Source organism: Trematomus bernacchii, unplaced genomic scaffold, assembly GCF_902827165.1.
Source record: "Trematomus bernacchii unplaced genomic scaffold, fTreBer1.1, whole genome shotgun sequence".
Classification (NCBI taxonomy): Eukaryota; Metazoa; Chordata; class Actinopteri; order Perciformes; family Nototheniidae; genus Trematomus; species Trematomus bernacchii.
The window spans coordinates 6,659,474-6,678,205 of record NW_022987547.1 but is presented as its reverse complement, the minus strand read 5'-3'; the positions used below and the strand labels follow the sequence as shown (position 1 = coordinate 6,678,205).

Sequence of the window (18,732 nt, the reverse complement as noted above, 5' to 3'; positions counted from 1 at the left end):
CAAATGTTGAGAGTGCATAAAAACAAGTAAGAAAGACGAGGACATACAGTTACTTTGCTGAAAGTCATATTGAAGCAGTTTAAAATAGTTATGTAAAAACGATAGATAAATAGCATAGATGATAACTAGTAACTTGAGTTTATCTGACAGGGTTATGAGGGTACAACTAAGGTACATTATCATACATTCACATGAGTAGAACTTGCACAATTATTTTTATTTAATACCAAAAGTTTTTTAATTGGTCCAGAGCTAAGTTTTGAGTGTTTTAAATTGCCCTTGTTTGACCAGAATCTGACTGTGACATACTGCCCTTCACCTGCTTCCTTAAATTGACTTAGAGCTTTCATTTGAAACCTGCTGACAATATTAAGCTCTCTGGTTTTCTTGTATGATTGATGTGGCTCAAAACAATTCACAGATGCGTTCACTTGCAGCTTTAGTGTATCTAAAGTGTTATTTTGGGATGAATGTGTTATCATGGCAGCAGTTGGGAGGAATCTGTGACATCAGCTTGTGAAACTCTCTCCCTCTGTCTCTGTCCATCTCCCATTACTGTTGTCTCTCACAGTTTAGAAGAGGCTTGTGACTTTGAGTGCACACACTATTAGCCTGGGCTCACCATGGGTTTTGTTTTTCCCAACAGAATACTGTGCCTTTCCTTTGGAGCGTTGAGTGCATCACATGCAAACAAGCTCAAATTCAAATAGGCATGAGGACAGGAAGATATACGGACACATAATCTAGTTTGACAGTAAAATATTCAGCGCAGTATTTAAGGCATGGGGTCATAAAACCAGAATGTGCTGCTACTTTAAGGTGGCACAATGTTTTTATCCAATGTTACAGCTCATGTTGAGATATTTCTTGACTTGAATAACACAGATCAGTCTACATTACCAAAGAACGGATCTTTCAGACACTGTAGATATTTGAAATATTGAGATAAAAAAACATTTATGTTACTGTAGCATTTACCATGACAGTCGATATGACTATTCTTAACTGTACTTTACTTCAAACAACTGCCTGTAATTGTAGAAGTTATATAAAAAGCGGCATCACACTGACATAAAATCACATATTATAGGAATATACTTACCAAGGCTGATGCTCTGCCTGCCGTCGTCCAGTAGGACTTTAGTCTTTCTGGGAGATCTTCAGCAGTCACCTGCCCCATGATGTCAGACTGACTTCATTTGACTAACTTAATAAGCACGCCCTGTCCATTTAACTCAAAGCAGCCAGGGGCAGACAGAGGTGATTCACATAAAAAAAGGTGTACAGTATATTTCAATAAAGGTATGTTGTATAAGTTCTATAGGGAATCTAAATATAGATCAGCTCTTTAATCAAAATATGTTTTTACAATGAAAACAGTGTTAATGCAGCGAGAACACTTAACTGAATGATGAGATTATGCAGAGGAAATGGTTTATTTCCATGATAAACATTAGACTGGACATCATTTTAACAAAATGTAAAAAAAAGTGCATTACACATGAACATTGGCAATGTACAGTACAGTACACAGAAGTTAACAAAAAAACAATAAACGTAACAAAATCTTACTCCCAGGTAGGTTTTTCATGTTCCACATTTTCCACTTCAACCTCACATGCTTTGGGGCAGACTTGTGCTCTATAAATACACTCTATAAATGCCTGGATCCCCCTTTTCAAATGACACTATGTCTTAATATCCTTCCACACAATGTCCTTAATGTCTGGCTCTTAAGTAGGATTGTCAGTTTGATGCCTGCTGCCTGGGAATAATGCAATAAAATAATTAAATAGTTGCCATTTTTAATAGAGCTTAAAGACATTCGCCTAAATTAGAGATCGCCCAAAGTTTTTTTTTCTTTTGCTGTGGTACAAACAATAACTTAATGAGTACTTCTCAATACACAGTAGCATTATCAGTGCTTTTCTTTATATTGACCACATCTGCAAGCTAATGTATTCAATAGCAAATTGTAGAGAAAAATATATACAGACAACATTTCAGAGGCTGAAATCCATCCTATCTAATGTTTTAATGTAAATGATAGTTCTCATTCCAGCAAGTAAGGTTCTTCAGCCAGCTATTGAACCAATACAGTGTACCGCACGTTTTAACAATAAACAAATACAATATTATTATAGGCTATTAATAAATGGAAGTCCATCAAGTATGCGTGTACTGGGGGTGGAGGAGGCCGCTGTGCATGAGCTTTTGCATACATTATTATTTTGTGCCGAGTTATACATTGCAGGGAGCAGGGTTTATTATTTGGAGTGAGGTTAAGTAATGGACAAAAAGCAAGACCATCAACACACTCACAGAAACTTTCGCAATGCCTGTGATGCTTTATGACAGAGCTAAGGCCGAGGTTAAGGCACTTAAATACAAACACAAGTTCAAAACATGAAGCAAACAACCAAACTTAGTGCTGTGGAAAAGGATTTAGTGCCAGAAGCATCACGTGGATGCCAAGCAGAGGCCCACCTGTCAACATACTGAGAACAACTATTGGAATCAAAGGAAGAGTTCAACATTTTGGGAAATACGCTTATTTGCTGGGAGTCAGATGACCAGATTGATACCACACTAATGTCTCTAGGTTGTCATTTTGTTGATATTTTCGCTTCTTCTTTTAACAACTTATGTAGCATTTTTGACATGGTTTCAAATGTGTGTGGTATCAGATGCTGTCAACAACTTTGTAAGTGCCCAAGGTTGAATCATGCTCACGTGAGGGAAAGAACAGGCAAAACCAAATGATGTTAATCCAACTAGCGGAGCAAACCTGCAGCTCCCTGGTTTTCAGGAGAGGAAAGGGAACAGAGGATGCATTGACATTTCTACTGATCTAACTAAAGAGCTAAATGTACAAAAACAATTCCAATAACCCCATGGTTAAAGATGAATAAATAATTTGCATTCATTCCTTGCACAGTTTTCATTTCTTCTGAAGCACTCAGTTCTTCAAACACAGTGATAACACTCAAATGTGCTTTTCCTGCGTTCAAACCCGCATCATTCAGTACTATTCTAGCACACCCAGCGTGCCAAAAACAGCAAGAACACAACATCAACCAAACAGAGGAGATTGTAGAGCAAAACCTTGTGGCACAGCAACTTTGGATTGGTGGCACAATTTGAAAAAAAAACATGCCTCAAGCCGTCTTAACATATAGAAAATTAACAAAAGTACAGATGAGGAATTGACTTCTGAGGAAAAACTGGGCTTTGCAATTTTCTTAACTTTTTCTGAATTTAAATAAAGGAAATATAGTATAATTTTCAAACTTTAAATATAAATATTTATCTAGTAATTTGAAAGTCAGAATTATAATATTATTATTAGATCAAATAAACTACACTCACAAGGATGGACACTGCAAGCAAATAATGAAACCTTGATAGTTGTTTCTGCTTTACTGTTCTTCAATTCATTTGATAGCTGTAGATCAGAGATGTGAACTGTGTGAATGGATACTAAAATTGTGCTCAAGTGCTGAATTTGTACATGATTTGCGTGCCTTTGCAAATGTTTTTGGGTTTAAGGAAAGGTAGCCTGTGGTTTTTCAACATGTTACTAAAAGTTGAACTGGGAGCCTCTCAGATTAATAACCCAGATGCAGACTAGGTAAGAAAGTAAGAAAAGACTTCAAATCAGAAAAGGTGATTAAGTGGACCTGGCACTATGATATGGCTTTTGTTATAATCGGGAAGTAATCAAAAACAGAATCAGAGTGAACAATAAAATCACATTTGAAGCTTCTTAAGGTTTCCTGATAGCTGAATTAAATGTTCTGTCATTCTCCAAGGGGTTAGATTCAATTCAATTAGCGATTAGATATGATTGTTGTCACTTTAATGACAAATTTACTGACAAAAGTTGTTTTTAGTTTTCCAAAATGTCCACCTAAAAATGTTTTCTGTATAAGCATGTCGAGGATATGTTTTGTAATACTGCAGAGTCATGCGTGGGGCAAAAGTAAGAACGCTAAGTACGTTAACTTTAACGGAGGAGGTCAGGGTGAACCAACCGCTGAGCAGAAAACAACAAAAGAGTCTTTGACCAAAACAGTTCAAGATGCTTGTGGTCCGAGGTACGACGCTTTACAAAGAGGCATAAAAAGGCTCACATCCTTTTAAAAAATGATTATGCTTCCACATGAAATGCCCTTTCTTGAATCGTGATGCAAAAGCAGCTGCAGCATGGAAAATATAAGTGAAGGTTAGTGAGGATTCAGCTATCAGTGGTAAGGAAATTCTAAATGCAATCAAACTGGCTCAACTGCAAACATTCATTGGGCTCCTTCATGAATACTGTTGATGAATCAGATTGAAAAACACACAGTACACTGACAGAAGCCTCTTACTTCAGCTTTTTTTCTTTCCGTCAAAATCAGAAGTGCTAGCTTTAGCTTTCTCAGCAGTTAGAAAGGAACAACCACCACTGTCTCCTGACTGAGAAATATGCCAGAAATGTCTGTTTGGGAGGAAAATGGCAGCATAACGCTCGTCTCCACAGGGCTGTGGGGAAGTGTGATGATCCTGTGTGTGGTGTGGGGTCGGCAGATGGGCCTTAATCCGGTCTATTGGACAAGTGGAAGGACACGGGAGAGTCTTCAGTCCTTACCTGGCCAGAAGCATTCAAGCCTTTAGCGTATTTTTAAAACAACAAGCCTCACCTGGATCTTAGTGCCAAGAGACAATGACAGGATGCTCTCTGGAGATGCAGAGAGGGCCGTTGTGATTGTGCAGCTATGAGGCCAGGACATGACAGCAGAGCTTCACTTCTAGTACAACACCACAGTGCCAGTCATCTTAAAGGCCATCATGTACCAGCTGGAGGCCGTGGTAAGCCTCCTCCTTCAATCTCATCCATGTCCGGGGCCACTGTGTTAAGGCAGGGGCCCAACAGGGAGCTGGCCCTCCATGGCCAGGCTGGGCATCTGGTCCAGCTGCTCGGCCCTCTGTCGCATCAGCTCCAGACCAAACTCAATCCCCAGTCCTGGCCTGTGCAGCTGAGCCAGAGCCTGCTGCTGGAGCTCCACTGCACCGCCGGGCTGTAACTCCAAACCTTCAGCAGCACCGATGGCCCCTGCACCCACCCTTGACATTTCCACTCCCAGGTCGCCCCCCTGTGGTTGGTCCATGTCCTCCGTCTCCACACGCATGGGTGAGACCAGCTTCTGGCGGTGGGTGAGGGGCATACTGGGGGTGCAGGTGGCACAGCGGTATCGATGACTACAGGGCTGGACTGTTTTTGGTGCAGTGGCTTGCAGAGAGTGCAGAATTGAAGAAGAGCCAAAATGGGTCCCGGGCGGATCTATGCATATGGTGGGGACAGTGCAGTGGCGGGAGGGGTTAAGGCGGTGGGAACGGCCCCCTGCTGGACGGTCGCAGCGCCGCCCTTGTGGTAGACGCAGGCAGTCTTTACAGGATTGATAGGAGGGCTTCACTTTTAAAGGGTTTCCAGCACTAGCACTGTCCTAAAGGGAGTAATATACAAAGTGTATGGTCAGTGGAATGCAAAATATTTGAAATGCATACATTTTCTTCTGACATTAAAGATCTCCTATCATGCTATTTTTAGGCATATATTATGGGTCTCAGATATATACAAATATATAAAAAACATGTCTATGATGTGTTTTGCTCCAAATACCAAACAAATCATGCATTTTAGACATCCCTCATATCCCTCTATTTCAGCCCTGTTAGAGAACTGCAGGTTCGGGGTCCTTAGCTTTAAAAAAGCGAATGCCTGCTCAGAATTATACCGGCAGATAGCCAGCTAAAAGCTTGATGAAACGCCATATCATGTTCAAAAACCACTTCAAGGATTATTTCTGAAACAGTATGGAGCTCAAATGCTTTTTCTCTTGCGGGTTTAACACAAGGTGAGTTCCTTTCTTTATTTCCTGCTTTTTTACACATGTAATCTCTCCAGTACAGTTAGCTCTGAGTGTTAGCGATGCTTGCTAATGTAAACAAAGACCATATTACGTCCAAAACATGTCGCGCATTGTTTGCTGATAGAGACGTTTCTGATAGGGTCCACGGACCCACATTTCCAATATTACGTCATATCGGACGCAAATCTGGATCAGCTCCATTGTACCCCCATTTTGAGAGATTTTTGAGTTACCTGACACACCGGGGACACATATTTATGTATAAAATACGTAAAAAAGTGCATTTAGCATGATAGGAGAACTTTAAAGCCGTTTAAAAAAAGATGCTCAACACAAAACTTTACCACACTTATAATTCTCATTCATATAACTCACGTCAAAAGCAGCAGGGCAGCTGCGCTTGGCGGCTAGGCGGTTGCTGTTGTTGGTGTTCAGGTTGGCGAGTCCTAACCGTCCTTCCTCTGTCGAATCATCGTCCCCTGGCCTCTTCCCGTCTGAACCTCCAGGTGTTTGAGCCAAGGCCGCCATCTCAGCTTCCTCTTTCTTGGCCTCTTCCTCATCCTCTTCCTCCAAAGTGCTGATCTCGAGCCTGTGTCTCATGTCCTCCAGGGGGTCGAGGCGGCCACACGTCTGAGCCGCCGTGCCCCCCCCAGGCAGGGCGAGATGGGCCATGGGGAAACCCTCGTCCTCCAACAGAGCATCCCTCTCCACGTCTTCGATCTCAATGAAAACTCTCTCCATGCCCAGCAGGGGGGGCCCCCGCACCGGGGTGGAGGGCTCGCTGTCCAGTGCAGAGTCTGACAAACGTCTGAAGTAATAATTATAGTTCAGAGAGTCGAGGGGCTCCATCTCCAGACCCGTGCCCCCCCTGCAGGGAGAGGCCCCGCAGCCCCCCCAGGCTTCTTCCCCTCTGAGCACTGGCGTCCCCTCCCCCCCACCGGAGGCTTGCAAATCATCCGAACCCTCATTGGATTCAGGCCTCCATAGCTTGTTGTGGCGCTGTTTACTATGAAGGCAAAGTACACTCTTGTTTACATGGAGACAATAAGTCACAACGAAAGCGCAATTACATTGTATTTCCATCAGCATGTGTTAAGTGCTTTTAGCTTTAAAGAAAGGAGCATTGTGTAATTCAGTATCAACCTCATCGCTGCATTCAAGTAAAATAACACTCAGGTGACTGCATCAAAGTGCAAACCTCAGTGAAACTTTAGAGCTGCTTACCTTGCATCCAGGATTCCCTCGTACTCCGCTAGCTGCCTCATGAAACTCGCGTTTGGCTGAGCTATGCTCCGTTTCTGCTTGACAAAGTTGTAGGCTTTCTCCAGAGGCCAGCCAAACTCCTTCATTGCGTAGGCAATAACCGTAGAGGCAGACCGGCTCACCCCCATCTTACAGTGCACCAGGCACTTTGAGTTGTTCTTCCTATTGGACACAAACAAAACCCTTTAAATCCCATTATATGGATCTAGTTGGTGATAGTTAGGACAGTGTAATAGATATTAAAGTCTGTGTATCTTATGATCTGGTGATTCTCTAGATATGCACTACACATGTCTCAACTTAAGCTTATCTTTCTTATTTACACTTCAGGTTAAAATGCTAAGACTATTTTTCTTTTTGTATTTACTATTTACTTGCACTATATTTTTCTGTGTATCTGTGTTATTGTGTTGCACTGTTGGAGAAGCCTGTGACCTAAGATTTTCATCGGCATAACTACACTGTAGCTATGTTCGTATGACAAAATAAAGAACCTTGAACCTTGAACAGTTGCAGTTTTCTGTGACGAGTGTTTGGGCGGGAGAACAAAGTAATTGTGGAAAATACATGATGCAAGCCAATAAAAGTGTGACACAAAAATGATGACTAAACAATATCTATTAATACCAAAGTGCTGTGGAGGCACATTTCTTTTGAACATTTTTCTACACTTCCTGGATAACAGCCTTATTTTACAGTTTCTAAGTGTAGATTGTTCCCAGCCCACTGGTTTGTTTTACATGTAAGGTCTTACTTGGCTTTGACCATAAAGTGGTACGTGTCGTTCCAGTGTGCCAGCAGGTCGGTGGCATCCTCATCGTAAACGCGGACGTTGTGATAAGAAAACATCCCCGGGAAGAAGTTGTCAATCTCTCTGGTCACATTCAGGATGTAACCCACACTGCAGCCAACACAACAAAATGTCTTCATTACATTTTAGTTGAACTGTTCCTCAAATTAATGTAGAAAGGGACTACAAATCTACCAACACTTCTACACTGATGACAAAATATAAAAAAAGAATACCAACATACAGCGAAAATTATACATGTACAGTTTTTATTTAATTCTGTATAAGATTAAAACATCTACGCTTAAATCAGGATAACATGTTATTGTAGTGTTAACTATCAGCTCACCCGCATTCATGTAGTTCTTCCAGGTTAGAAGCATTCCACTCAGAGCCCTAGGATAAATAAAAACAAAAAAAATACATAGAATATTATAAATATTTGCAAACAAAAATACATTTTAATTCACTGTATTCTTCTGTGTGAGTCTAAACCCCAATATGTTGGTATCAGCATAGAGGAAGAAATAAGAAATAATGTTAAAATATGATTCCAAAAAAAGTGAACATGCAAAAAAGTTCTCACCAAGTACACATGGTCAAAGATGAGCGTGGGCTTGTCCATCTGACCCAGGATCAGAAGCATCTCGTTGTCGATGAACTCTTTGTACTCTTTGAGGTTGCAGCTCATGTGCTGCTCCAGCTCGTTACGGATCTGTGGACGAGTCCGAAACATCCTTATAAGTACGGTATGAAAGAAAGATCTGGATCAATCAGACATCACTCAGAGGATGATTTGGCACATACTTCCTTGGAGGTGATGTTCTCCAGGTCTTGATACGTCATGATGTTGCGTAGCTTGGCTCTGATGAGACACTCTGTTCTCTCGCGCTCAGTCGGCCTGCACAGAATGAGTCAATACGTCAGTGCTGCCGTCTGTATGGAAATTAGCATAACAGTGTAATATGTTCCCACAGCTGAAGACAAAGAGACAACAGCTGGCGACCAAAGCATTGACAGGCATCCCATGACAAAGGACATAAACACACCAGGTATGTTTTGAAATGAGCAGCAGTTGGTCTGTTTGGTCGATACAGTTAGCAATCCCTCTCAAGTATAAAGAGTTTATTAAATCAGGTAAAACTGTAATGTTTAATCTGAAAGAATCAGATTCCTTACAATGTGACAGCCATACTTTGTGAAGCAATATGGCAAAAATGGCTGTTTTGCATCATAAAGGTTTACATGAATGAAATAAGGTCAAACTTGATGTACATTTTTTGCAATTTACCTTGCAAAACTGAACCTTTTACCTATGTTTGATTATATGTCAAATGTTGTCTCTTGTTTTCTCTCTGTATCTACATTTTGTAATTTTATTGTTGTTGCTTTGGCCAGTTCTTCCTTGAAAAAGAGATTTAGAGTCCCAGTGGGTTTCTCCTGATTAAATAAATACATGAAGCAGCCTTCAGGGTCTCACCGGTCGACGAACATGGTGGGCGAGTCCGGCCGGGTGGTCTCCAGGTCGGTCATAGCGTTCCACTCGTTGATGCAGCTCTGCTCCGAGGTGATGCAGCTCTCATAGAAGGCCATCCACGTGAGAGCAATGCCCCCCTGGAAGTAGTTGAACCGGCGGGATACCTCACAGGCCTTGTGGAGGATCTGCAGGGCCGACCTGGAGAGACACAGAGAAAAAGGCTTTTCTATTTAAAAAGCAGGCAAATAAGACCGTGGCACTCTTGTTTTTTGGTCTTACTGACAAGTGACCAGCAGGGGGCATGTGGATGGAGAAAGACTGTCAGAAGTATTTGATTAAACAGTGGTGACAGAGTAATAAAGAGTGGCCCAAATAGAGTCTTCACAATGAGGACTATAGTGAAAAATACGATCAAATACTCTTTGTTATTTGACCAAATCAAGAAAAATGTACAGTTTAACAATTTAAAATATTTGTGGCGTTAGGTTTAATGCTTGTACAGATACATTTATCAAAACAACATGTCTATAGGATGAAGAGCAGCCACACTAAAGTTGGGAATTTCGCAGGGCCATTAAAAACGTAAGCTAATCATTTTTGTACATGTTGTCATTTCACATAATATTTTCATATGAATTCAGAAATTCTAGAATCAAGGAAATCATAATGGTGTCTAACTTCCAGTTTCCAAATTAAATATGCGTACAGGCATGAGGATGATACGTAGGAAATAGAAAAAACAAACATATATTTATCTAACATTTGACAAATAATTGGGTTTTGTGTATTTTCTATATGTATATAATTGGAATGACACACACTTTTTTGTACTGTTGTTAGTTAAGAAAATGTTAACACTGGGGCTTACTAATAGTTATTTCATGGAGCTGCTACCTGATCCTATAATTGAGCTAATTAGGTTAATCTCACATTCAGCATTCTGTGCCTTCACACTGCACACAGGCACAAAAATGTACATACATAACATAAAACTGAAATATTTTAAGAATACATTGTACTTTAATAACATGCACAGAGGTCTTGTACACATATTTAGATGTACAAGTCTAAACAACATTTATCCAGCATGGCCAATGTGTTTTTTCTCTTGTCCTCACATAACACCACAGTAATCTCAGGTAAACAGGGAGGACTCACTCACCACATGGCCTGAACAGATACAGGCTTGAAGACATGTGACCGCCCTGCCGTGTTCACGCTGAAGCCTCTGTGAGGAAGAAGAGGAAGAGGAGAAGGAAGATCAGTTTGAGTTCGGGTGGAGATGAAGAGCGATGTAAACACAGACTGGACACGGCGCGGGCACAGCGCGGAGGCCAGGACACAAACAGGGGAACATGCCGCCAGCACACAGGGACAAGGGTACCAGGGCAGCAAGAAACAACACACAACACACCACACACACACACACCACACACACACACACACACACATCACACACACACATCACACACACACACCACCACACACCACACTCACACACACCACACACACACACACAGCCACACACACACACACACACACACACACACACACACACCACACACACACACCACACACACACCCACACACACACAACACACACACACACACACACACACACACACACACCACACACACACACACACACACACACACACACACACACACACACACACACAACACACACACACACACACCACACACACACACACACAACACACACACACACACACACACACACACACACACACACACACACACACACACACACACACACACACACACACACACACACACACACACCACACACACACACACACACACACACACACACACACACACACACACAATTGTGAAAATCCAGAAGGGCAATACATTAACTATATTTGTATAGGTTACTGCAAATATACATTATTCTTGAATGTATATGTTACATTTTGTATTCTTCTTTACTTTAACACTACTTTATCTCCAATACTGTTGAATGTTTTTTAAATGTTAGTTCTTTGTGCAGTAAAAATAAATATATTAGATTTGTTGTGTGCCCTTTAAGAACATATTACTGGTTTTTGGCCTAATATATAAAATCTTGCAATCTGTTTAAAGTGTTCAATCTTTATGGAAAAGGAAAAGGAAACTTACCCATCTCCATCTAAATGTATGTTGGTATCACTCCACAGGGGCAGCACCATCCCAATAGAGCAGTTTTTACTGTGAATGACAAAGATTTACAATTATCATGAAGCAGATCTAATAAACAGATTTAACTGCGCGTAATGTAAGGCTGCAGAGAGACTTTTTACCTGTCCTTGTCCGTGAAGTCCATCCCCAGGAGAATATTTTCCTCTGTGTCTTGATGGCCGTTGGTGTAGATGACGACCATGTAGCGCACCAGGTCTGACCATCCGCTCTCCAACCGTACAGCCTGTGGAACAAAAAGGGAGAAATATACTGTATGTATTTACTAGCCTAATGCTATTTTTGTACAAACATGTATGTGACGCCATGATAAAAAACAAACGTAAGATTCAACAGACTGCCTCCTGTTAAACAACTTTCCTAAAAAAACGTTTACTTATAAATATGAGTAATACAATCAACACTTGTGCTGTATTGATGTAGAAATGAGTCAAATTAACAACTTCTAGTTTAGAGCTTCCACACAGTACATTGCTATCCAAATGTTTGAGTAACAAAAGTGATGAAGTGGGTGTATGCAAGTATTACTGACCAGCTTAATGCGATCCTCAGACCGGAGGATCTTAAACATGACCTGCAGGTGTTGAGGTAAATCACCTGAAAGTGAAACAAAGACTTATTATTAGAAAAGTGACTGAGTGTGGGGAAATTCAATGAGAAGACCCTGCAGAGAAACAAACAAAGCACACTTGAATCAAGTTTCACTGCAAGGACCTTTTCTGGTAAAAAAAAACAAACAAAAAAAAAGGTCACCTATAGACTGATCATTCAGGATCTATTACACATTCATTGTTGGATTTATTCTGCAGTGGGAGGAAATATGCTTGTGTATTTCTATCAATGAAACAACCCAGCGACCTTAAAGCCATGCTAAGCTTCAGTGTTAGCAAGTACCTGAGTCACCTGAAAACAAACTGCTTACTACTCTTGCATTTATCCTCAAATGACTTCAGGCTCAACAAGGAAAGCAGATTAGAAACTTGTAAACAGTGTGCATCTATTAAAGAAACTTAGTGATGGACAAGAAACCTTACAGAACACTTTTATGTATAGATTGTGCATGGTCATGCCCTCTAATGTGCAGACAAACATTAGCAGCAGCATCAAATTGTAATAAATGATGTCAAACCCACAAAAGTATTTAAAGTGTGGGAACAAACTGTCTGTATATTTATTTGAGATATCAGACTTGACCCGTTTGAACTGATTTGTTAGCCTCCCTTGTGTTAAACTGCAGGTCTCTGGGTTCCTCGCACAGTTTAAATACAGACGAACCCACAGAGAGAAAAAGCCACCGCAGTGAAGACAATTCTCCTCTTGTCTGGAGATCTTCTGTGCAGAGAATATGGCCAAAAGAAGAAGAAACAACGCTTGTTCTGTGCATGTCTGTTCCTACCTGCATGTGTGTGGTGGGTCGGGGTCTCTGGTCCTTGTGCGCTGCCACCCTGCTGGAGGAAGAGGGCGGCTCCTTTGACCATGAAGAAGCTCTCACTGAGGCTGGAAAAAGCAGAAGTGGAAAATACATTCAAGAAAGCTTTGAAATCTCAACAATTGCAAGCGAAGAACTGCCCTTTTTTACAGTACACTTCCACACCAGGTTAATAGTGTTCTACCACTCTTCCCTTTGCTTCATTCTAACCCCATGATGCAAGATAGAGCTTAAATAACATGTACAGATCGAGTAAAACACATTGTTGTCAGATTCGTGTTTAGAAATCAGTCAGGGTTGGCTGATTGCAGGAAGTTGTAACTGTATTAAAACACCACCTGGGTGGGTTCGTCAGAATAACTGGCTGCACCTGAGAGGTCAGAGTAGAAAATGCTCCCTAAGCACTCACTTCATGTATTTACCTTAAACAACGTTTGCACACATACTTTCTCTCATCCATGCACGCCATACACCCACTGCCCCCTACCATACCTGCACAACCCATCTTTAGTTCTGCTTTGGATATCATTTTGAAGAAGACAAACTGGAAAAAAGCTACGCATTGTTTAATTACATTTTACAAATCCTGCACAGATTACAATAACTCTCTACAAAAGCTATTTTTACATATATTTCTTTCATATATGACAGGAAGCTAGTCTTTAGAAGCAACCATGAGCAGTTTAATATTAATATTTTAACATCCAGCATACTATTCTTATAATTTAGAACCACATTCTGTATTGATCGTGTTTTGCTCCATCACAGTTAATCTCTTTCTTTCCTGTTCCTTTATTAGCAGAAATGTTTTCTCACACATTGGTAGAAAACTATGTTCATGCCATTCAAATGTAGCTGGACAACTTATTAACCTACATTAAGAGAAGACATGCCCTACAAACACAGTAAACCTTTGTTTTGAAAACCCTTCACTAAAGTGAGTCAAATATATACAGGTTACTAAGGTGGGCTAGGTCAACATAGTGCAAGAGTATTATTTGGATCTATAAAAGTTAAACTGACATTCATTAACATAATTAAATCTGCTTTACGTATTGTGGTGTATTCAAGAAGTTAGTCCTCAGTGTTTCAGTGGGCAGGACTGAGGGCTCATCAGAGTCAGCAGAGTCCTAACATAGTGACTTTTACAGCCATGTGTTCCTACAACATGTTCGGCGGACTCTTCTTGATTGTGTTCGCTGACCTGCGCTGATTCAAACACCACACCGCGACTATCCACATGTGCTCTGACTTTAAAACTTGCTCTGCTGTGATTCCTGTGTTGGCCGCAGCTCTTCTGGGTCATGACTCTGTTGTGAGGGCTGCAGCGAAGCAGGAGGAGAGCCCGAGCGTCTTTCCTCACACAGAACAGAGTGCAGCTTTGTTTAACCGCAGTCTCATTCCCCAGCTCAACCAACACACAAAGCCTGGTATGACTGAGTGGGACCATCACGAGGCCTTTTGTTTCAGCTGCCCTGCTACATGGTGGTATCACTGGTCCTTTTCACATATATGTAGAAGATGTATGACTTTGACAGTCAAAAAGTCACAAGAGGGTGATTTGAGTTAAAAACAAAGTATTCATCTTAGAGGAGTTTCATTTAAAATGTTGTCTGTTAAATCGCAGAATTGGAATTAAACCTATTGCCCAGTAATGAAAGCCATTGAATTTGCATTATTGAGAACTCTATCTGTTGTGACATTCCCAGAGAAAAAATAACTAAGCAGTGATCTAGGGGTGAGATCTAAAACACACCTGAAGTTATTTCTTTATTGCCATATGTGTGGCAAAAAAGGAACCAAACTGACTTGAACAAATGTTCCCTACTTGAAAACGTTTTCAGATGAACTCCTTCCAACACAAAACACTTTTTCTTATTAAGAAACACCTAAATAAATCACTACTCTAGTTCAAACCAACAAACTGCCGGAATGAAAGCTTTAAAATGCAGCTGACCCACAATTGCAAAGGCTCATGATAATTTATTCAACTCTGACCGCCAACTCTAAACCTCCCTTACTGCCAATAAGTGCCGAGTAACTCTTAAAAAGTGTCTACTATCAAGTCTACCATCGACTTTTTGTCTGTTTGGCTGTGAGAACTTACATTCGACAGATCTCCCTCCGGGTCAGAGCAGCTCTCTCCACAAAGTGAGGCAGCACGGTGAGCATGGCTTTATGAGGAGGTTTCACAACCAGATGCATCCTGATAGTAGTTAGTGGATTATTTACAGTCTTTAAGAAAAAGAAGCGTCCTTCGATTTAGTCTCCTCTTTTTAACATCCTCCAATCCATCTCCTCCACCTGCATTTGTCCCTGGTTAGAGGACTGCCTCTTAGTTTAACTTCTCGGTCCTCCCTCTCCTCCCACAGAGTTCTCGGTCCTCAAGTCTCTGAGTCTGCGCCGCCCTGTCCTCTCAGTCTCCGCTCACCATCTCCTCTTCACAGCACGTGCATCAACTCTCCCTACGCAACACTCTGCAACAATAGCATCATTCATGCGAGCGCTGGGAGGCGGTGGGAATGTTACTTTTGGCGTCAATCTCAAGTCTGACATGCAGAATCCTAAAACGCCCCCCCCTGATTAGTTACTGAGCCACAGACACATGTTACTCGTGTAGACACTTCAGAAAAAAAGGCATGACATGGATGTTTACCCTGTAAACGACCCACACACATAGAGAGTGAGCACAAAGACAGAGTCTGTGCCAAAGCTTTGCTGCCACAAATCATGACTTTTGTGATGTTGGGCGGATTCAAATACAGCTTTGCTACTGAGCAGGACACATTTTTTGGTACTGTCTGTTATGTAACTGAGCAGAAGAAACATTTAAAGTACCTGCCTTGTTAAATCAACTGTACTTATTTCTAACAAGTTTTTCTCCTTGACAACAGTGACAAACAGAGGGCCATTACAGGAAATAACCAAACAAACTGATGCGTCTGAATCGTCAGGAGGTAGGACAAGACAAGGAGCTTGCCAAAGTAATTCTTTTTAAATCAGCATGATTATTTGACAGTCCAATTCATTGCACCGTTAAGTTAAAAATAACTATTACATCCATTATAGAATTAATTGTGCAACAAGCACAAACACGACCATAATAAACATCAGCAGAAGCCTATACATTTCAAATCGAATCAAGAAACTAAGTACAAATTGTATTGTATCTCATGATAATATGAGAAATAATGCAGAATAATATAATAAAAGGAAATGTTGAATTGAACTTTGCTTCAACTGTACAGCCTTAAAAGTTTGATGAGAGAGTTAACACCACTGTTAAGATGACACTCTTAGTAGAGTTTGACATCTCTGTAAAATGTTCAAATACACACGTTTTTAAAGAGCAAGCTCTTACCTCTGATTGTTTTTCCGCTCATCATCACTTCCAAAATCCTGAAAGACAAAAACAAGACAGAGATTATAAAGACTGCAGCAGTATAAGATTGTTCAACAGCAGTGTCAAATGAATGTCGAGGAAAAACTGAGCCACAGAGCAAATGAAGATTTAGAGAGGATGTTACATGTTCTTGCACTGTGCAGATGTAACTGTTGTTTTGGGTCATCTGCAGGCCGAATTTCACTGAGCTGCAGAGCCACATGGGCAGAATACATCCAGGAAATGACTGATGGTACACGAGCACCAATGGATGTTAAGAAGCATGCATTTGGAATAAAGTGTGCATGGGGCAACATCTGGTCCTCTGTGAGTGTTGTGATCTCATGTGCAATAAAGGGACAGTTTAATCATTTGGGACGCTTTTAAACGGCACAAGGACTGCAAATAAGGGATTATGTGTATGATTTATTATTCTGATGATTTAGTATTATAATAAAGTAATAGTTTGCTATTAAATGTTAAAAAATTCCTTTTTCACCAAGTCCAAGGTGATGTCTTTAAATGTTTTTAGTGTAATATGAATCTTTGAGAGGCAGGAAAACAAAGCATTTCCTGTGAGTTTTGCACAAATAAATACTTCTTAACAATTAATTTTGTTTAGAGTAATCCTTCCTGCTATCTTCCTCTTGCAGAATAGTGAGCTTTTATGCAGCAAATATTCAAATAAGATATTAAAAACACAAACTTTGCACCAGAGGAACAATTTCACAGCTTGTTTTTGTGCCTCAGTTAAGTCAGCCTTCTTCAGAGCATGTAATCCACTTTCCTAGAAATTGGAGCACTAACCCTGATGTTGAGATTTCAGTTGGACATCAAATCCGGCACCACTCTACATTTTAATCTTGACTTTAATTCTTGTTTGTCCTTAAAATGTAGCTTTGCTTATGGTGTTTAATTTCTGATTCACAGCCTGAAACTAAGTCAGAGTCAATGTTACTTCTTATTGTAAAGAGCTGAATCTGCAGTTTTGGAAAGCTAGAAAATAACAAACATAGTCTTTTTTTCCATTGTGATGTAAAATATAAAATACCGGCTGATACAATCTTTGTCTGGGTCATTGCATATAGCTGAATCTCACATCACTCAAATACTTGTATTGGTTCTACCTTTTTGGAGTACTTATTTACACATGTATTTTAGTCTTTTAACCATAAAGAATGTCTGCTGATGTTGGGTTTTCCTTTATATTTTGTTATCTTTTTTACTCAATAACTTGAAAATAGTCATACAAATAAAAGTATTTAATTGCCTCAGTGGCTTTACTCATTAAGTGTCTTTCTTATTGCAAGTTCATGAACACTTGACTGAAGTGTCCTGGGACACACACTGAACATAATTATAAAGAAATGTTGTCATTCCCCTTTAAAGTCTCCTCCCCTACACTGAGGCTGCATTACTACATAAAAGGCCAATAACAAGGAGGCAGAACAACCTGAGTGCAGCAAATGTTTGTGCAGCAGCAAAATGACCACTTTGTTCTGACAGCTAAACCCAGCAGCCCCCCACCCCCCTGCAGGATTGTGTTTACAAATCCGCTGCCACAGTAGCCACAAACAAACAACTCGCTGCTGCTAACAATACAATCATATATCAAGTTTATAAAACACACTAATGATGGAAGTAGGGTTAACCCTTCCTGCAGTGTGTTAGGACACCCCCCACAGCCCGGGTGGATAGGGGCTCCTTTAGGCGCATTCTCGGCGTTTCCTCATGCCGCACACACAAAGCCCGAGCCCCGGCTTTTTCCACTCACCTCCCCCGCACTGCTGTTGGTCGTGCTGGCCGAGGATGCTGCACTGGGGGTGGGAGAGCGCTGCAGAGTCACCAGGGCCATGGTGGGTGGGCTGCAGCCTTGGAGGGCAGCGGAGGAGTGGAGACAGGAGGGGAGGAGGATGTGGGAAGATGCGCCGCCGAGATTGTCTCTGTCACCGGGGAGAAAATGCCTAGTCAGACTCTCATCCAGCAGCGTCCAGAGCCCCGGCGGTGCTCCCGTTCGGTCCTGCTCCGTGCGTCCTCTGCGGTTACCGGAGTCCTCATGAGCGGGAATTCATGAGAGATTTCCTTCGTTTGTAGCAAGCCAGCAGCAGCAGACCCCGAGATTTCATCACTACTGCTGCGCAGACAGACAAACAAAACACGGTGCAGGTTGCAAGCGGGGCAGAAATGACATGCAGCCTGGCCGGGCGCCTCTGATTGGCTGGCCTAGTTCGCGTGTGCTCTGTCATTGGGCCAATGTTGTCAAGGTGACTGGCCAGACTA

At 41.3% G+C, this 18,732-nt stretch overlaps 1 protein-coding gene across 1 annotated transcript; it reads right to left on the bottom strand.

Annotated features, from left to right (window-relative positions):
* Window positions 1-1,422: 1,422 nt before the first annotated feature.
* ssh1b (slingshot protein phosphatase 1b) lies at window positions 1,423-18,716 on the bottom strand. The gene is made up of 15 exons (XM_034122681.1): window positions 18,227-18,716; window positions 16,432-16,469; window positions 13,038-13,138; window positions 12,174-12,238; window positions 11,746-11,867; window positions 11,585-11,653; window positions 10,605-10,670; window positions 9,446-9,640; window positions 8,773-8,866; window positions 8,552-8,680; window positions 8,315-8,361; window positions 7,930-8,076; window positions 7,137-7,337; window positions 6,288-6,918; window positions 1,423-5,486 (listed from the first exon to the last, which is right to left on the bottom strand). The coding sequence occupies exons 1-15, from the start codon at window positions 18,305-18,307 to the stop codon at window positions 4,896-4,898; spliced, it is 2,577 nt and encodes an 858-aa protein (XP_033978572.1). The 5' UTR covers window positions 18,308-18,716; the 3' UTR covers window positions 1,423-4,895.
* Window positions 18,717-18,732: the final 16 nt, after the last annotated feature.